The sequence below is a fragment of the Mangifera indica genome, chromosome 3 (assembly GCF_011075055.1).
Source record: "Mangifera indica cultivar Alphonso chromosome 3, CATAS_Mindica_2.1, whole genome shotgun sequence".
Taxonomy (NCBI): domain Eukaryota; kingdom Viridiplantae; phylum Streptophyta; class Magnoliopsida; order Sapindales; family Anacardiaceae; genus Mangifera; species Mangifera indica.
In genome coordinates, this window is record NC_058139.1 from 19,025,278 (window position 1) to 19,041,987 (window position 16,710).

At 31.0% G+C, this 16,710-nt stretch overlaps 4 protein-coding genes across 4 annotated transcripts; 2 read left to right on the forward strand and 2 right to left on the reverse strand.

Moving 5' to 3' along the window:
* Positions 1-939: 939 nt before the first annotated feature.
* LOC123210025 (translocator protein homolog) lies at positions 940-1,676 on the reverse strand. Its single transcript, XM_044628180.1, has one exon. The coding sequence runs from the start codon at positions 1,623-1,625 to the stop codon at positions 1,071-1,073; it is 555 nt and encodes a 184-aa protein (XP_044484115.1). The 5' UTR covers positions 1,626-1,676; the 3' UTR covers positions 940-1,070.
* Positions 1,677-3,838: 2,162 nt separating this feature from the next.
* On the forward strand, positions 3,839-7,843 carry LOC123210569 (heat shock factor-binding protein-like). The gene is made up of 6 exons (XM_044629010.1): positions 3,839-3,902; positions 4,925-4,989; positions 6,235-6,288; positions 6,774-6,797; positions 6,893-6,935; positions 7,539-7,843. Exons 2-6 carry the CDS (start codon positions 4,987-4,989, stop codon positions 7,658-7,660), a joined length of 246 nt encoding a protein of 81 aa, XP_044484945.1. The 5' UTR covers positions 3,839-3,902; positions 4,925-4,986; the 3' UTR covers positions 7,661-7,843.
* Positions 7,844-9,434: 1,591 nt separating this feature from the next.
* Positions 9,435-9,981, reverse strand: LOC123212109 (protein RALF-like 33). The gene has a single exon (XM_044631152.1). It carries the CDS (start codon positions 9,881-9,883, stop codon positions 9,503-9,505), a length of 381 nt encoding a protein of 126 aa, XP_044487087.1. The 5' UTR covers positions 9,884-9,981; the 3' UTR covers positions 9,435-9,502.
* Positions 9,982-13,603: 3,622 nt separating this feature from the next.
* Positions 13,604-15,386, forward strand: LOC123210450 (40S ribosomal protein S21). The gene is made up of 4 exons (XM_044628806.1): positions 13,604-13,759; positions 13,852-13,936; positions 14,033-14,165; positions 14,992-15,386. Exons 2-4 carry the CDS (start codon positions 13,887-13,889, stop codon positions 15,055-15,057), a joined length of 249 nt encoding a protein of 82 aa, XP_044484741.1. The 5' UTR covers positions 13,604-13,759; positions 13,852-13,886; the 3' UTR covers positions 15,058-15,386.
* Positions 15,387-16,710: the final 1,324 nt, after the last annotated feature.

Sequence of the window (16,710 nt, forward strand, 5' to 3'; positions counted from 1 at the left end):
ATTTTGGTTATTTAGGTTATGTTACAAGAAATCTAATTTTGATCCAATTGATTATGAAAGTATTGATAAAACAAACTTCTGGATAGTAGACGAGAAAGAGAAGTTCAGTAAACTTAATGCAGATGAATTGGATCAAATGCTTTATGGGGAGGGATCTATTCCCATCAATAATGATTCAACAAATTATGATTTGTCACATAATTTTCCAGGTAAAAACATTTTTTTAGTACTTACATAAATATTTACACACTTATATAAATGATCGATTTTTTAGGCTAAAAGAAAATAAAATGTTCAATTATAAATTTTGTAAATAATATTATTAAAGAAGATGGTGTAGAAGATGAACAATTGATAGAGGGTGCAACAGAAGCGATGACAGAATCTTTTATCATTAGTGATAATGAAGAATGACTAATTATTCATTTATTAAACTTTATGTTAAATAAATTATATTTTTGATATGTTTTGTTAAATGTTGAATTGAATATTATTTGTTTAATAATGGTTATGTTGGTTGATTGATTTTATATTTTTTTTAATGCATATATTAGATTTCTGATTTGTTTGAGTGTTCAATAATTAATAGTGTATGTGTTTGTAGAATTGGATTTGTTTTATGCATATGTTTTGTTTTGATGCAAAGTTATTGATTATTACTTATTAGATTTATGTTCAATAATGCATATATTTTGTTAATTGTGAAAATTGAAAAGTATGCATAATATAAAATTTACTTTGTAAAGCATATATAATTGCTAATTAGATATAATTTTTTTATGTTTTTACATAAAACTGTAATTCTAATTCAACCGATCTGATCAAAATCAGTACTTAAAACGGTTTTTATCTCAACCTAGTTTTGAAAACCTTGATATATATTAAGTGTGTATCTAAAAGAGGTATTCATAATTTCATTGAATTATGCATACCTTTGTCTAAGAAAATTGGAAATTCCGTAGGAAAAAAAATAAAAAAACACTTTCATTGTACTGATCATGGCCATAGATAAATCAGAGCCAAATAGTCCCTCAAAATGTAAAACAAAAAATGGAATAAAAAGAAAAGCTTCAAAGATAAATAAGCTTATACGTAACAATGGTGAGAAATCCCATCCAAGCCAAGCAGGGTTTCACCAGATCCTTTGCAAATGGGTTCACTTTCTTGAACGTTTTGTAGCATGCAAAAAGGGTCCCAAAATGTATAACACAAAAGAACAACCCGAGCCAAACCGCCCCAATCACCAGCACCAGAGGGTCCCAAATGACGCTCAACGAAAACTGCGCAATGTAAAGCGGCAACGCGTCGGCTTGCTCATGAAACCCGCCGTCAGCCCAGACGAGCCATGCAGCCAGGCTCATGAAAAAAGACGAACCCAATGAGGCCAAGTGGATCAGCCACAGAGGGGGAAACCAGAAGGGCTTGGCCGAGGCACGGTACTTGGGGCCTGAACCGAATAAAATTATAATGGTGGTGGTGAGAATAAGAGGGGCTGTAATGGAGAATACTAATGATCGGAAAGTGCTTTTAGTGATTGCATTATGATTCGCGGCTTTGGATTTGGCGGAAGGGGGAATGGCTTCACCGATTTTGTGGCGGTTGTAGAGATTTCGGGACGAAGCCATTGGGATTTGGAAGAGGAGAAGAAAGAGGAAGAGGGAAGATGAAATATGAATGGAAAATGGGAATTTAAGGAAAAATGAATGTTATGGAGCAAATTTAGGGAGTACTTTATTAAGTCTGATGAGTTCTTTTGTAAATTTTGTTTTGGTGCATTGATTGTATTTTTAACTTAGGGTAAAGGATTATGTCCCACCCATTTTTTACCCCATTCTCAAACCTATACTCACGGCAGATCAAAATCCACTTTTCCCACCTATGACCAAACTATCATCCATTTTTGCTGTTAAAAGGAGGGGTAAAATAGTCATTTTACTGTTTATATTAAAAAATTATAAAATTTATTACTTTTCACCCCCCATAGGTTTTAGAAATTAACATTTCATCTTTACCTAAAGTTTTTAAACTTTAAAAAGTAACATTTTCACCACCGTGCGACGAAGAGATCTCTCTTCGTCACTCCACCCAGACGACGAAGGACGATGCTTTGTCGTCCTTCGTCACTCGTTGCATCGTCCAGACACGACGACGAAGGACGATGTAGCGTCGTCCTTCGTCTGTTCTTCCAGATCTGGACGACACTTCATCGTCCAGATCTAGGCGACGAAGGGTCGTCCTTCGTCGTCCTTTGTCATCGGAGATGCGAGATTGATGGAATTCGTCAGCCGTCGATGATGGTCAGAGAATGAAGCAAACCCTATAGGTGAAATCTAAACTTTTTAAACTTTGAGGATGGGTTGAGTTGTTAGTTTTTAAAACCTAGAGGGGGAAATGGTGAAATTTTAAAGTTTTGAGGTTTTAAATAGTAAAATATCGATTTTGCCCCTGTCCCTAACTGAGAAATTGGACGGCAGTTTGGTCATGGGTGAGAAAAGTGGATTTTGATCTGTTGTGGGTATCAGTTTGGAATCGACCTAAAAAATGGGTGGGAAATATACTTTTCCCTTTTAACTTATGGCAAAAAAATTGTTTCTGTCATAATCAAAGAGATACTCAGCACGTTCCACACTGATTCGATTTGGTGTTAATTTAAGGGCAAATAACTATTTCCTACCCAAGGTTTGGTGCAAACCCACTTCTCATCTATTAACTATCAAAAATTTAAATACATATTTATCTGTTAAATTTTATTATTACTAATAAAGATAAAATTGTTATTTAATAAAAATAATTAAAAATTTATCACATTTCCACCTCATAGGTTTAAAAACTAACAAATTTTCTCACTTAAAGTTTGAAAAACTTATATTTTCCTCTTAGGATTTTTCTAACATGTCGTTGACGGTCGGAGATGACAGTGACAACGACGTTCACCCTCCTTCCAAACTTCTCTCTCAATCCCGTTCTATTTTTGGCAGTCATCAATCAAAAAAACTAACCAACGAAGATTATTCTTCATCTCTAGATAAAGACGTCGATTGATTTATTCGATCGATGATAATAAAAAATGAAGCGTGATTGAGAGAGAAGTTAGGAGGGAGGGTGAACGTAGTTGTCACTGTCATCTTTGAGGGCTGATAGTGTTGATTGGAAAAACCTAAAAAAAAATGTTAATTTTTCAAACTCTAAATTGGGTAGGACGGAATTTGTTAAATTTTAAAACTTAAATAGGAAAATATGATAAATTTTTAGATTTTTAAATATTTTAATAAATAACAATTTTACTCTTGACAGTAATTTTTGTCCCCTCTTTAAAAGAAATGTTTTGTTTCCACTCCCTCATCCCCACAGGCAAAATACCCTTTCCGTTCCACTGTCTATCCACATAGAAAAATAATATAATAATAATTAATTTTTGTCCCCTCTTTAAATACATATTTATAATAATTTAAAAGTTTTAAAAATATTTTAATATTTAAAGTTTTAGGAGATATATAAAGAAGAAAATGAATTGAGTATGAGACGGATCAAAAATATATTTCTCTCCATCTTTGGCATGTTCCTGATTCTGAAAATTTAAGTTATCCTCATCCAATTTTTATTAACAAATTCTCTTTTCATTAAAAAGAAAATTGATTGAGAACCTGACTTAGGGGATCGAAAAGTCTATATTATTTTTTTAAATTTGTTTTTATTTATTTGTATTATTGTAATATTTATTTGTATGTAAAATTTTATCCAACATAACAAGGAGAAAGAGAAAAATAAATGAAATAATGGAATTATAATATATTAACGAGTATTTGAGACATAAACCCAAATTAATTAATTACAAAACTCTTGAAAATTTTAAGCTTGCCTGTAATTACCGAAATATCCTCAGACTTCTTATTCGCTGAGTTCCCTCGCCAAATTTAAAAAACAAAAAGGAAAACGACTATTTCCCACCCATTTTTTAGGCCTATCTCAAACTAATACCTACGAAAGATGAAAAACTCTTTCTCCCACCCATGACCAATCTGTCGTTCAATTTTTCAGTTAAAGACAGGGGCAAAATCGATATTTTACTGTTTAAAATCTTAAAACTTTAAAATTTCACCATTTTTCCCCTTCAAGTTTTAAAAACTAATAGCTTAACCCATCCTCAAAGTTTAAAAAGTTTAGATTTTACCCCTAGGATTTGCTTCATTCTCCAACCACCATCGACGGCCGACGCATTCCACCGATCTAGCATCTCCGATTACAAAAGATGACTTTCGTCGCCTAGATTTGGACAACAGACAAAGGACAATGCTTCGTCGTCGCGTCGTCCAGACGTGACGAGTGACGAAGGACGACGAAGCGTCGTCCTTTGTTGTCTAGGTGGAGCGACGAAGAGATCTTTGTCTCTTCGTCGCATCATGCAACGAAGAGATCTCGGTCTCTTTGTCGCACCGTGCGACAAGGAGATGAAGATCTCTTCGTCGCACCACCGCCGTCGCACCAAAAAAAGGAAGAGGCTGGTGACGACGCTGGAGACGACATCGGAAGATGAAGTTGAAGAATGGGGGTGAAACTGTTATTTTAAAAAGTTATGGGGGACGACTGCATTTTGAAAAATATGAAAACCCTAGGTTTGGGGGTAAAAATGTTAGTTTTCAAAGTTTAAAAATGTTGGTTAAAGATGAAATGTTAGTTTCTAAAACCTAAAGGGGGTGAAAAGTAATAAATTTTATAACTTTTTTAATATAAATAATAAAATATAGATTTTCCCTCTGTCCCTAACTGAGAAATTAGACGGCAGTTTGGTCATAGGTAGGAGAAAGGGTTTTTCATCTCCCGTGGGTATCAATTTGAGATGGGCCTAAAAAATGGGTGGGAAATAGAGCTTTTCCCAAACAAAAAAGGAATAATTTACTATTTCACGATTTTATAATTTTCTCAACCCTCGCCTGAAAACCTAAGACTCGAACGAACTCGAAGCTTTGTCGAGCAAGGAAATTGAAAATGGTAAATATTATTAGCTTTCAAAAAATTACTACAGATTATTATATTTTTCATTTTCGATAATTTACTTCCTTGCATTTTAATTATAACTACTAAGAGGAAGATTGAGTTGAGATTTTGAGTTTTCACTTATTTCAGTCTAAATAATTCATGCTTCATTGAAGGGTAATTTCATTGCGCTTGAATTAGATATTTGAGTGCGTTAAAATTTTTACTTGTTCTTGTGTTTGGTTGTCGGGAAAATTTCAGAGCTGAAATCTGAAATCCTAACGTCTGTGTTTCTGGTATTTTAGAGCATATTAAACGATAATAAAGCATAAATTGTAATTTCGTTGAGAAATTGATCATAGGCTTAGTTAATTTTTCTAGGAATTATGTTCAATTTTGTGTTTATGAATTTGGTAGCATATTGATAAAGGTGGAAATTATGATTTGAATTTGATTTTTCTGATTACAATATTTTGAGTTGCTCAGTTCTTGTAGAAACTAGAATGTTTTATTTTTCAAAAGCTTGGTATCCCGGATATAAATTGAAGTGTAATTGCATATAATGCAAGAGCTAATTGGTTGAATAATCTGATATGAAGCCTTGTCTCAATCACTCAAGGGTGGATGTATTTCATTTACTATTTGGTGTGGATTTGGTTAGTCGTAAAGTATCTTGACATGATAGAAAGAGATTAGAAGCTTTTACCTGTAGGCAGTTAGTCCAACAATTGTTTCTAGTTATTGTTTGATTTTTGAAAATCTTTGTGTCATAGGAACATATTTAGAGGCGGATCTCTGGATCTTGTTGGTGTACTGTAGGTTTATCGTATAGTTACTTGGTTTAGAGCTGGTTTATTTTAAGGTTGCTTGGTGTGGAGCAGGTCTATTGTGAGGTTGCTCAAGTTTCAAACAAATTCTTCATTGCTAAAATTAGTGTAACAACAATTAAAGTGTCTGCTCACAATCTTCTAAATCTCAGGGTATTGTATTCACATACTCATTTCACCTTTGCTTAGTGGATAGGGGTAGCTGAAGGTTTCTTTTGGAGTCAAAAGTATAAATTTCACAGTGGTACTCTCTCAGTTCATTTTTATCAACTGAATTTTTTTCTTTCCTTCAGCATTTATAATGTATGAAGTGGAACTGTTAGTTTATATTGATATTCTTGGGAACATTTCATATTATAGTTTTGGCAATGTAACATATTTTTGTTAAAACAACCAGGTATTGATATTTGCATAATTTCTTACTCTTGAGCAGGATGCACAGGATTCAGAAGATCTGAAACAGAGCACTGCAGATATGACTGCTTTTGTGAGTACCTATGCAAGATCTCTCAAATATTTGTTTATCTTATCTCTTTTTTTTTTTTTTTTTAAATCTCAAGTAAATCTATCTTTTTAATGTTGTAACTTGTGAGGATGAGTGTATGAATGGATTCATTGGCTGAGACTTTGTGATTTCGTAATTAATTAGAGCATACATATTTTATTGATAACAATCAAAACCTGTTTACATAATACATAAATATCATGGACTGCTTGGCATGGGCTTATCATCTGTGCATCTGATGCTTCCTCTTTCTTTTTACATAATTTGGCCCATTTTCAATGTCCACTATATTGAACAAGACACAGGGGTGTTTTGGTTCCCATGTATGTATGAAAGAAAAGAGAAGCCACATTTTTCTATTTGGTATTGTGTCTAAATTTCATCATTTGCTGGCTGTTTGCAATGTTACAGCCGTGTAATTGAAATAGTCTTGTGCTGTTGCTGAATCCACATAATTGCATTTGCAGGTCCAAAATCTTCTTCAGCAGATGGTTTACTTCTCTTTTCTACTGCATAAACTTCTTTATATGGAATAGTGAATGTAATGTAAGATATGATGCATTTGTTTTATTGTTCCATCTTGCAGCAATCTAGGTTCCAGACAATGTCTGAGTCCATCATAATGAAGAATATCCTTTTTCTGTTTTAACACTAATGAAATATAACTGGAGATCCAAATACGGTTATATAGTCTTAAAATTACTTGTCACTTCTTGGGGGTTGTTACAACAATCTGGGGAAGCGTTATAATCTCGTTGGTCATTTGTAGCATTTGAATGGAATCCATTGGTGTAATGTAGTATCTTGCCTGGCTGTATTTATGATCATGCATTACATTAGTTAAGTTCAGTATCTGTTGAATTGTTACATTCACATTGTTGCGATTACTTATTTTTCATTTTTCCCCTTCAATTTTTGGGTTTTGCAAGAGTCAAGCTGGTTTTAAAGAACATCACAATACTTCACTGAGACTTCATGCTAGACTTTAATTTCTTGGTTTTTTAATTTAGTTTGTTTATGCCCTTATGGAATGTCTATCTTAAATGCTGATCTAGTTCTGTAATATGTTATGGAGAAGATTGTTAAATTCACAAGCTGCGAACTTATTTTAAATGTTGAAGTCTATAGGCTATATGGCTGTTTTTACTGTAAATATGCACCGTATGTTTTCTAACACACTTGAATCTGTGGTGCATTAAGTGGATTTTCGGTTTCCTTGACTAAAATTGCACTCGATGAGATGGGCAACAGGATATCTGAATTGGAGCAGAGCATCAATGATCTGAGATCCGAGATGGGTATAGAGGGCTCTTCTCCTTCAGCTCCTTCCATGGCAAAGGATGACCTCAGTTAGTGATTGAACTTAAGGCTTGTGCAATCTATGTTTTTGCATCTCTCATCCGTAATACTAAACTTAAGTTTTAACTTTGAAAGCAGATGCCTCTTGTGAGATTTGTAATTAAGATTACTTTTGATTCTTATTTTCAGTAAGAAATTAAAGTATGGCCAGTTAATATTAGTTCATTTAAAACTTGAATTTTGAATGTCAGTCTGCTTCTACATAGTTGCAAGTACATTTGGTTGCATCTGAGAGGGTGTTTTTTCCCATTATTTTAATGCATGCTTATGCCACTAAGTAAGGTAATGAATTCAGATGAGGCATAATTATGTGTGTATATATATATATATTTTATGTTATAGGGAATTTTGAATGGTGGCCCTCCACTTGGGTGGTCCTATAGATTTTTAAAATTTAAATGTTAAGATGACAAAGACATATGAGGCGTGTTTGAGTAGCTGTAGGAAAATAGGTCAAGATGCCATGATGATGTTGCTCACATCCACTGGATTTTAGTGCCTTAATTGAAGCCAGGTTTTGTTGAACAATAAAATTATTATGTGTATCTATTTTAAGTATATAAATGAATACATATTTGATATATGTTATCAAATAAGTACACATTTGATGTATATCATTTGTGTACACATGCATAGTATTGCTCTTTGTTGGAAGGATTTGTTGGAAGGACTTTTTCATAAATTAAGCTTAAAAAAAGTTGGATTTTGTTAGTGAAATTTGTTAATTGACATATCCTAATGCGAAAATAATTTTTATTTTTCTAATATTTTACCAAAATTGAATAGATCTTCAAATTTTTATTAAATGTTTTATCATCTCTAATTTATATTAATTTTAGAGTTAGCAATTATAAAAAATTAAAAATTAATTTTAATAAAGTTGTAACTGGTAAAAGCTATTGGCAAACTAGCCAAATGCGATCTCAATCTATTATATATGAGATGATTTGATTGAACCACCGTAGGTTTGGAAGACCCAATCAAATTGCATCTATCACGTTGTGATTTAGTTGAAATCATATTCTAATTATGTGCTTTAGTTAAAGCACTAACTGAAATTTTATATAATAACATAAAATTCAGGATGATAATAATATATAAATATTTATTTATTTATATATTTAAAATAAATAAAAATATTATTTTTTTAAATTAGTTAATATTTTGTATTTTAAGATGATAATGAAATTTTTAATTTTTTAAACTAAAAAATGTGAAAAGCATCTTTTGACACAAATTTTAAGAAATTAAGACGAACTTTTGTTAGAATTCGGTCGTTCTCTCTCTTCCGAAAATGCTCACTGCTTTTGCGCGTTGCTTTCTCTAAGCACAAGAACCAGGTTCCATAATTGACGTTCATCGGGCTCAGCACAGGCTGGCAGCACCCTACCTACCGATTTCACGGATTTTCTCGATTTATAAATAAATAAAAAATTTATAAATATATTTGCCCTTTTTCGAAATTATAATTGTTCTATGTAGGGCCCTTAATATTATTATGAAGCGACATCTCCTGTCTGAAATCTGAATATAGCAATTCAACCCACAAATCTATACAAAACCCAGCCATAAAAGAAAACTTTTTACTGAAGCCAGGACTAAAATTTTGAACTTAATACATGAAGAAATTAGATTACCGACAAAAAAAATTGTAATTCTCGAAATTGAAAAAAAAAATCAATATTATGTTTACTTATTTCAATAATTTAATATTCCCTTCTTTTTATATGCATTAATTAAAAAAAAAATTCCAACCAAGCACATATAAATTAATAATTTAAAAAAAGAACTAAAATTGAAATTTATTTTTAAAAGACAACATGGAAAATTAAAAATTTTAACGCCTGCAACGAGTGATGGCACTGCATCCGCGCGAGTATGGGTTGGCCTGACCGCCGGCTCGACAGTTGTAGTAGGATGCGCCACGTCGCGAGCATGGCACAGTGTTCGCCCTCAGCGCACCGTAGCTTATGTACCTCCTCGCCGCTAAAATCCGACGGTTGATCTCAGTGTCCATGTCAAACTCCAAATCGAAGTCCTCCTCGCCGACAGTCATACACTCTCCGATGGATCCAGTGCACTCCGGTTTCACTGGAATGAAACCCAGCTGGAGACCCGCATTGACATCCATGGCTGATGCCGATGAGGTAGCCACGTAGACAGCCAAGATTATTGCAGATACAACGAAGAGAAGAGCAGTGATTTTTGAGGCTCTCATTTTTGGACAAATCTTTCTGTTTTCGCTCTCGTGTAATTGTGTCGAAGTATGGGCGATGTAAAGCAGTCAAGGATTTTAAGTGACGGCAAATTGGGGAATTGCCACAGGTTTTAGAACTATTTACGGTGTTACCACTCGACTTTAATGCTATTCCCTTCACTTATATTCTCAATCACTTTCTAACACCCACCTAAACGATTCGGGAATAATAAATTATTCGATTATTTATCTTTTATTTATTTATAATTATTTTTTAATTTATTAAAAATAAAAATTTATAATAATATTTTATTCTAAAATAAATATAACAGATAAAATTAGATTCGAATCAAATTAAACTCAAGTTTGGCTCAGTTTACATATAACTGAGCTCGAGTTTGAGTTCGAGCTTGTGAAAGTCAAATTCGAACTTAGTTTGAATTCAGTTCAACTTATTTTTCGTTATTAAAACGACGTCGTTTTAATACATATTGATTAAAACAACGTCATTTTGTATTAAAATTTTTAATTAAAAATTTTAATGAGTAATTCGAGCTCGAGCTCGTATAGAGCTAGCTTGTTTCAGGTTCATTCAAACTAAGCTTGAACTCGAACTCGAACTCGAATGAATTCGATTCAAATCCAGCCCTCAAATAATAAACAATGTTTAATATTTTAAAGATAATTTTAATTTATTATAATTTTAATATTACTTAATAAAATAAATTTAATATATTAAAGTTATTCTTTTATTGTTGTTAACCAATCATTAAAATAATTTAAACATTTTAATTTATATAATTAAAAGTATTAATTTATATTCATTAATTTTTTCAGGGGTTTGATATAGTTTAATATGTGATTATCTTGTTAATATATTTTTAATTACTAGCAATTCTTTTTGGTTCATTTGTAAACAATAGATTCCAAAAATATTTTATTATTAAAGTGAGGAAACAACGTAAAATAAACTAAATCGAATCCTGAATATTCGGTTTGATAACCTATTACTAATTCTGTAGGATTCTATATGTATATATAAGATTGAGGACAAAATTCTATTTACTCGTAAAAGCCTTTATATTCTTGATTTTTTCTAATATGAGAAATAATATAATAGATAATCTAATTATTTTTATCTTAAATATTAAAATATTATAAGATAATTTTAACTTTTATTATAATTTTACTCTCATTTTTTATATAATTAGTACACAACTATCTTCAGTTTTAATTAAAATAATAAATAATCTCACTAGCAAAATTTATTTAATTTTATTATTCGACAATATAATATATTAAAAATAATTAAATTAATTAATTTCAATATTTGACTATATAAATAAAATCTAATATATTTATTAACATTGATAATATTTTATAATATGTATTAAAAAATATTTTAACGTAAAATATGTTTGCCTAGTTAAACACAATACTAATTTATAATCACGAATGTTTTTAAATTTATTTAAGTAAAATAATATTTAAATATCATATTATTATATTAATTAAATATAATAATTATTTATACATGTTAATTTATTAACATAGTATTAATATATTTTCAATAAATGCCTAAATAATTTATCCCGATGTAATATTTCATTAATAATAAGAAATTATCCAAATTAAACATATTTTAATGTACATATTTTTATGATAATATTTTATTTTTTATAATAAAAATATTATTGAAAATGATGTTGTGAATGTCGAAAAATTTTATGTAATATGAAAAATTACAAGATGAGGATGTGTCAGTGGCCACTGGTTATAAATTTAGCCGTTGTTTCAAAAATTTTCAAGCTTAAGCGCATTTTGATTTAAATAGATATTTAGGTTTTTTTTTTTTTTTCTAACTGCAAGGGCACAATTGGTTAAGATAGGTAAAGAGTATTTTGATAATATATATTTTATTATTTATATTATTTTATTTAATTTGTAAGTAATAAAAAATTTCAGTAATAATTAATATAAAGGGTAATCTTATTACTATTTATTTTATTATAGTTATATTCTTATTTATTAACTTTTTAAGATAAAATTAATCTAATTTTCAATTAATATAATAAGTAATATAAAAAAATATTTTAGAATAATTATATTAAAAGATATTTAAGTAAAATAATATATTAGTATTTTTTTATTACCTTTAACAAAACCTAATAATTATTTATATTCTTTAAATTTTATCAAATATAATAATTATTTATACTTAATAATTTTTTAGACAATAATATTATATATACAATTTTTATACTGAAAAATTACACAAACTAATGTGATTTTTTTATGTGTAAAAGTTATGTATATAAGATTATTGTTTTTAAATAATCTATTTTTGAAATAATTTTTTAATTTTATTAATAAAATATTACCCCAAATTAAATCTTTTCTAAATATTTAGCGGGTTTGAGGTGCTGCAGGTGCAGAACGAAAGTTGATGGGAAAATAACTTCAAAAAGCAAAAAATGATGGCTTTGATGGTAGAGTGGACAGGGCAGTTGATGGTAGTGCCATGTGAGTGCAATCAAGATGTCTCGGTGAACCGAAAGCCACTCATAAATCAAGTGTAAAGTTTCGGCGACAGCTCACACCTGAGTCTGATTTGCTTTTTCTGTGCGCATTTTGCGGCAAGATTGGAGGGGTTTATTAAAAAAAAAAAAATTACAATTTTTTCAGTTTAGTTCTCTTATTTATTCTGGAGCACCTTAACATATGACAATTCACATTCACTAGTTTCTAACAAATTTTAGCTTATTCAACTTAAACTTAAACTTTATTTAGCTTGAATAAATCGAATTTAAACTAAATTTTTAGTTTGATTCAAGATTAAGATTTTATTTCTGTTATCGTATCAGAGTTTATCTTATCAACAATTCTTTTTTCTTAGATGATTCTTTTTCTTCTTTAATTATTTGTCTTCTTTTCTGATGTTATTGTTTGTTAACCAACTAAATTGAGCTTGATCGCAACTTAACCATGTTAGTTTTGAACTGAACTTGAGCTAACACTTGTTTGATCTTAATTTGATTTGAATGAAATATTATCCTGGAACGAAAATGAAAATAAGAATATATAGAGTCAAAGTTGAATGTATAGTTAGGTTAAAGAGAGTAATGATAAAATATCAGGGTTAATAGAGCCAAAGATATTTAATATATATTTAAAAAATTATAAAAATAAACTAAGGTCTAGTGAGTCTCTTAAAAATAAAATTCTATATACAAATAAATTATATAAATTTTTATATACAACGTGAGATAACAGTTTATAATTAGATTATGTGATTATTTATTTTTTCTTTTATTTTAAAATCATTTAATTATATACTATTACATCAAATTATACGTAAAAATTTATATAATTTATTTATACATATATTATTACTAGTTCTCTTAGCGTGCTTTCTCTTCAAGTATTATCATGTCTAATAATATATATTTTTATTTATTTTTGAGTATCCAAATAATATATTATTATATAATTATATTATATTATATTTTTAATTTAAAAGAATATAATTATGCTACGATTAAATAGTCTTTTCTGAGTACATGGTTTAATTTTCGTAATACAAAAATTAATATTCGGCCTCGTGAATAATTAAGTGGGTTCGATTAACACCATTTTAAATGGATACCTAAATTGGGCTTTGTCGATTACAACCCAATTTGAATCGGGTATTATTTCGGCCTGATTAGCTTCAGGGCCCAAATTAAGTTTCTTTTCCAGCCGTTGGATTAATGTGATCGAAGATAGTCGCCGACTGATTCATAATTAGGGTTTTTGAGGTCTCCAAGAGCAATAACTTTTTCGCAGCACAAAGTCCAGAGCCCGTCCTCGTTAGATTCGTTAATCTCTCGTTCTCGCAGTTGGAATTTTTTCGAAGCCGTAATTATTATATCAATTTGGATTTTTTTTATGCTTTTAATGTTGTTAAGATTTGTTTGAGTTGATTTGAATTCAATGATTTGTTAAATCAGGATTTCGGGAAGCAGTAGCTAATACACTTGAGAAGATGCAGAACGAAGAGGGTCAAAACATGGATCTCTATATTCCCAGGAAATGGTATAATGCTTGATTCAGTTTGAGTCATAGTGATTTCCTTCTTAACTTGGGGATTTTGGCTAGAATTTGATGGTGTGATTATTGAATTTTCTGTAGTTCGGCTACAAATAGGCTGATTACTTCAAAGGACCATGCGTCTGTTCAGATAAACATTGGTCATGTTGATGAGAATGGCATTTACACTGGGCAATTTTCTACATTTGCGCTTTGCGGTTTTGTCCGAGCTCAGGTGCTTAATCCTTTTTCATTTGATTTGTTCAAGCATCTGTTAGTCATTAGATGCAGTAATATAGTTTGTAATGGGTTCTGTTTGTTTAGTTGGCGCGTTGTGATTCTCTTGCAATTCTATGAGAATGAGGCCTACTTTAGATTTGTAATTTGCGGCATGAATTGTTGAAATTCTTTAATATGGTTTTCATGTGATTCTTTATAATCAAAGAGATTTTTCTTTTTGTTTGGCACAATGATGAGATGGGTGGTTTGATTTTGTTTGTCTTTCATGATTTTCCTTCAGTATCAGATGTCGGAATGTTATGAGCTGTGGTGGCTTTGGACTTATTGAATAATGGCTAGTGATATTTAGTTTCTTGTTGAACTTCTTGTGGGGCTAAAATGTTTGTAAGGAACTTTGTAGATATACATAAGGCTCTTATAAAATGTATAGTGCTTATTCTTATGTGAACAGATTATATAAGTGTTCCTCAAATGATTCATGCAACAGGACATCTTTTCTTGTCATTATTTAGTGGTGTTTTGAAGAGGAAATGTAATTGGTTTATGACCTGCTGAAGTCATGACAGTTAGATTGCAAGTTCACTGGTCAAATCTATGTTTGATTGTTTGTTTATTTGTTTAAACTACTACTTCATTTGTTTGAAACCTTCACCCGGCTGGTCTTATAAATTTATATATAGCTGACCTATTTGGGAATGCTGTCATTTTGAATTGGCCCTTTCCTGTAGTAGTTTGATTTCTCGATTTTATTTTAAAATTACTTTGGGCATTTCCTTTTTTCGTTTTGGCTTATGATTTTCTTTTGTTTTCCTCTTATTCAGGGAGACGCCGACAGTGCATTGGACCGGCTCTGGCAGAAGAAGAAGGTTGAAGTCCGACAGCAGTAGTATTATGATTCTACGATCATTTGTCAGCTTCTGCACTAGAGTTTCTTTTTGGGGATTTCAACTTTCTATTTTGTTCCAATGACCACTGACTATTGCAATTGGTTGTCTAGCTTTTTTGATGTGTTATCTCTTTGAATGAGGCGGTTTTTCTTTCATACATTTAACATTAAAATGATAACATGTCCTGTCAAAAAGAATTAAAATGATTTGGTGATTATTGTTCTGCCAAAAGTTTTCTGCATATGCCCCGTACTTTTTATCGACTTATGCTTGAGGCTTGTATGTAATTTGAAGTTTGTGAATCAAAATCATCTACAGGATTGCTCTAATTATTTTTTTATGCCACTTTAAGATGAAGTTTTTATCAATTGATCTTAATTTCTCAGTTGAATGGTTTATGAATAAAGCTATGCAACTTTCTGTTACTTAGGTGTAACTTTCCAAGTCAAAAATGTATTTAACTCATCATCAGTTGTATCAATGAATGCTATGCATGATGAGTTGTGTTACTACCTTCTGCTGCTCTTTTTTTTTTTTTTATCAAACATGTTGAATCGGAGCTCGAGGTCAGGAGTTTGTTCCCATTAAGTCTGAGATTATAAGCTTGTGAAATAAGTAGAATGACTGTGATGATGTGTTGAATTCTTGAACATGTACTAATGTAAACCATAGATCACATGGCAGCATGAATTGTCATTACAAGCCTTGGATAACGACCAGCAAACGACATCGTTCGCATCTAAACGAAGTGGTGCTTTTTTATTCTGAAGCACTATCAAGAAACTAATGGCACACCAACAAACCCTCGTACGTAATTGAGTCAAGAGTTACCCACTGAACTCAGCTTTTCTGGGTCATTGTAGTTATCTATACTTATCAATACGGATATGTCTTGGTGATCATCTTAGCAGCCATGTTTGACGCTTTCTGTTAACTTGTACACATGCTCTTGCGTGCCTTTGTTCACACGCATTCGATGATGTCCGCTGGAGAAAAATATGAAGCGTAGGAAACAAGAACATCGGTTGTGTGTGTTTTAGTCTTTCCGTTGATGATTCTACTGGAAGCCAGACGTTTTCCACATTATGTTGCCTCTTTTTCAATCTTTGTTAGTATTACTGGAAGGTAAAAACTTGCTTCTGTTGTCAGAAAATTAGTTGTTTATAATAATTAGCACCGGGGATTCTTCTCCCGTGGAACTCTTCAGCTGACTGACAGAAGATTATATCCTTTGGTTGGCAGCTTTTTTTATTAATATTATTCAGACTCATAAAATTCGGCCCTTCTTCCCCTCCTTCATCCAGTATTTTCCTGTCATATTGCTTTATGTTTATGTCTTGATCCGGGCTTAACAGCACCATTACATAAACCCAGAAACTAAAAGGGCATTTCATTGGGTATACTAAAAAATTACTTTTATAATCTTCTTTTTGTTGCATATCTGGTGGATTTTCCATCACATACAGTAAAATTTGAAAAATGGAATGGAAATGCATTTAATGGAAGAAGAAGCCCAGCAGACAATTTAGAAAATTTTAGTAGGAATGCAATAAATAAGAATGGAGGCTAACGGGAGATTGGTTATATAAAGGCTCTTTCCCTTTTTCATTTGGCTGTAACACTTTCATAAAATCTTCTTGCTTCTTGCCTTTT

What these genes read in the sequence shown, in the direction of transcription:
- LOC123210025 (XM_044628180.1), bottom strand. Translation starts at nt 1,625, where the DNA reads ATGGCTTCGTCCCGAAATCTCTACAACCGCCACAAAATCGGTGAAGCC.
- LOC123210569 (XM_044629010.1), top strand. An exon ending in CTGCAGATATGACTGCTTTT is followed by an intron (nt 6,289 to 6,773) that starts GTGAGTACCTAT and finishes TTGCATTTGCAG; the next exon opens with GTCCAAAATCTTCTTCAGCA. An exon ending in TGAGTCCATCATAATGAAGA is followed by an intron (nt 6,936 to 7,538) that starts ATATCCTTTTTC and finishes CTAAAATTGCAC; the next exon opens with TCGATGAGATGGGCAACAGG.
- LOC123212109 (XM_044631152.1), bottom strand. Translation starts at nt 9,883, where the DNA reads ATGAGAGCCTCAAAAATCACTGCTCTTCTCTTCGTTGTATCTGCAATA.
- LOC123210450 (XM_044628806.1), top strand. Translation starts at nt 13,887, where the DNA reads ATGCAGAACGAAGAGGGTCAAAACATGGATCTCTATATTCCCAGGAAA. An exon ending in CTCTATATTCCCAGGAAATG is followed by an intron (nt 13,937 to 14,032) that starts GTATAATGCTTG and finishes AATTTTCTGTAG; the next exon opens with TTCGGCTACAAATAGGCTGA. An exon ending in GCGGTTTTGTCCGAGCTCAG is followed by an intron (nt 14,166 to 14,991) that starts GTGCTTAATCCT and finishes CCTCTTATTCAG; the next exon opens with GGAGACGCCGACAGTGCATT.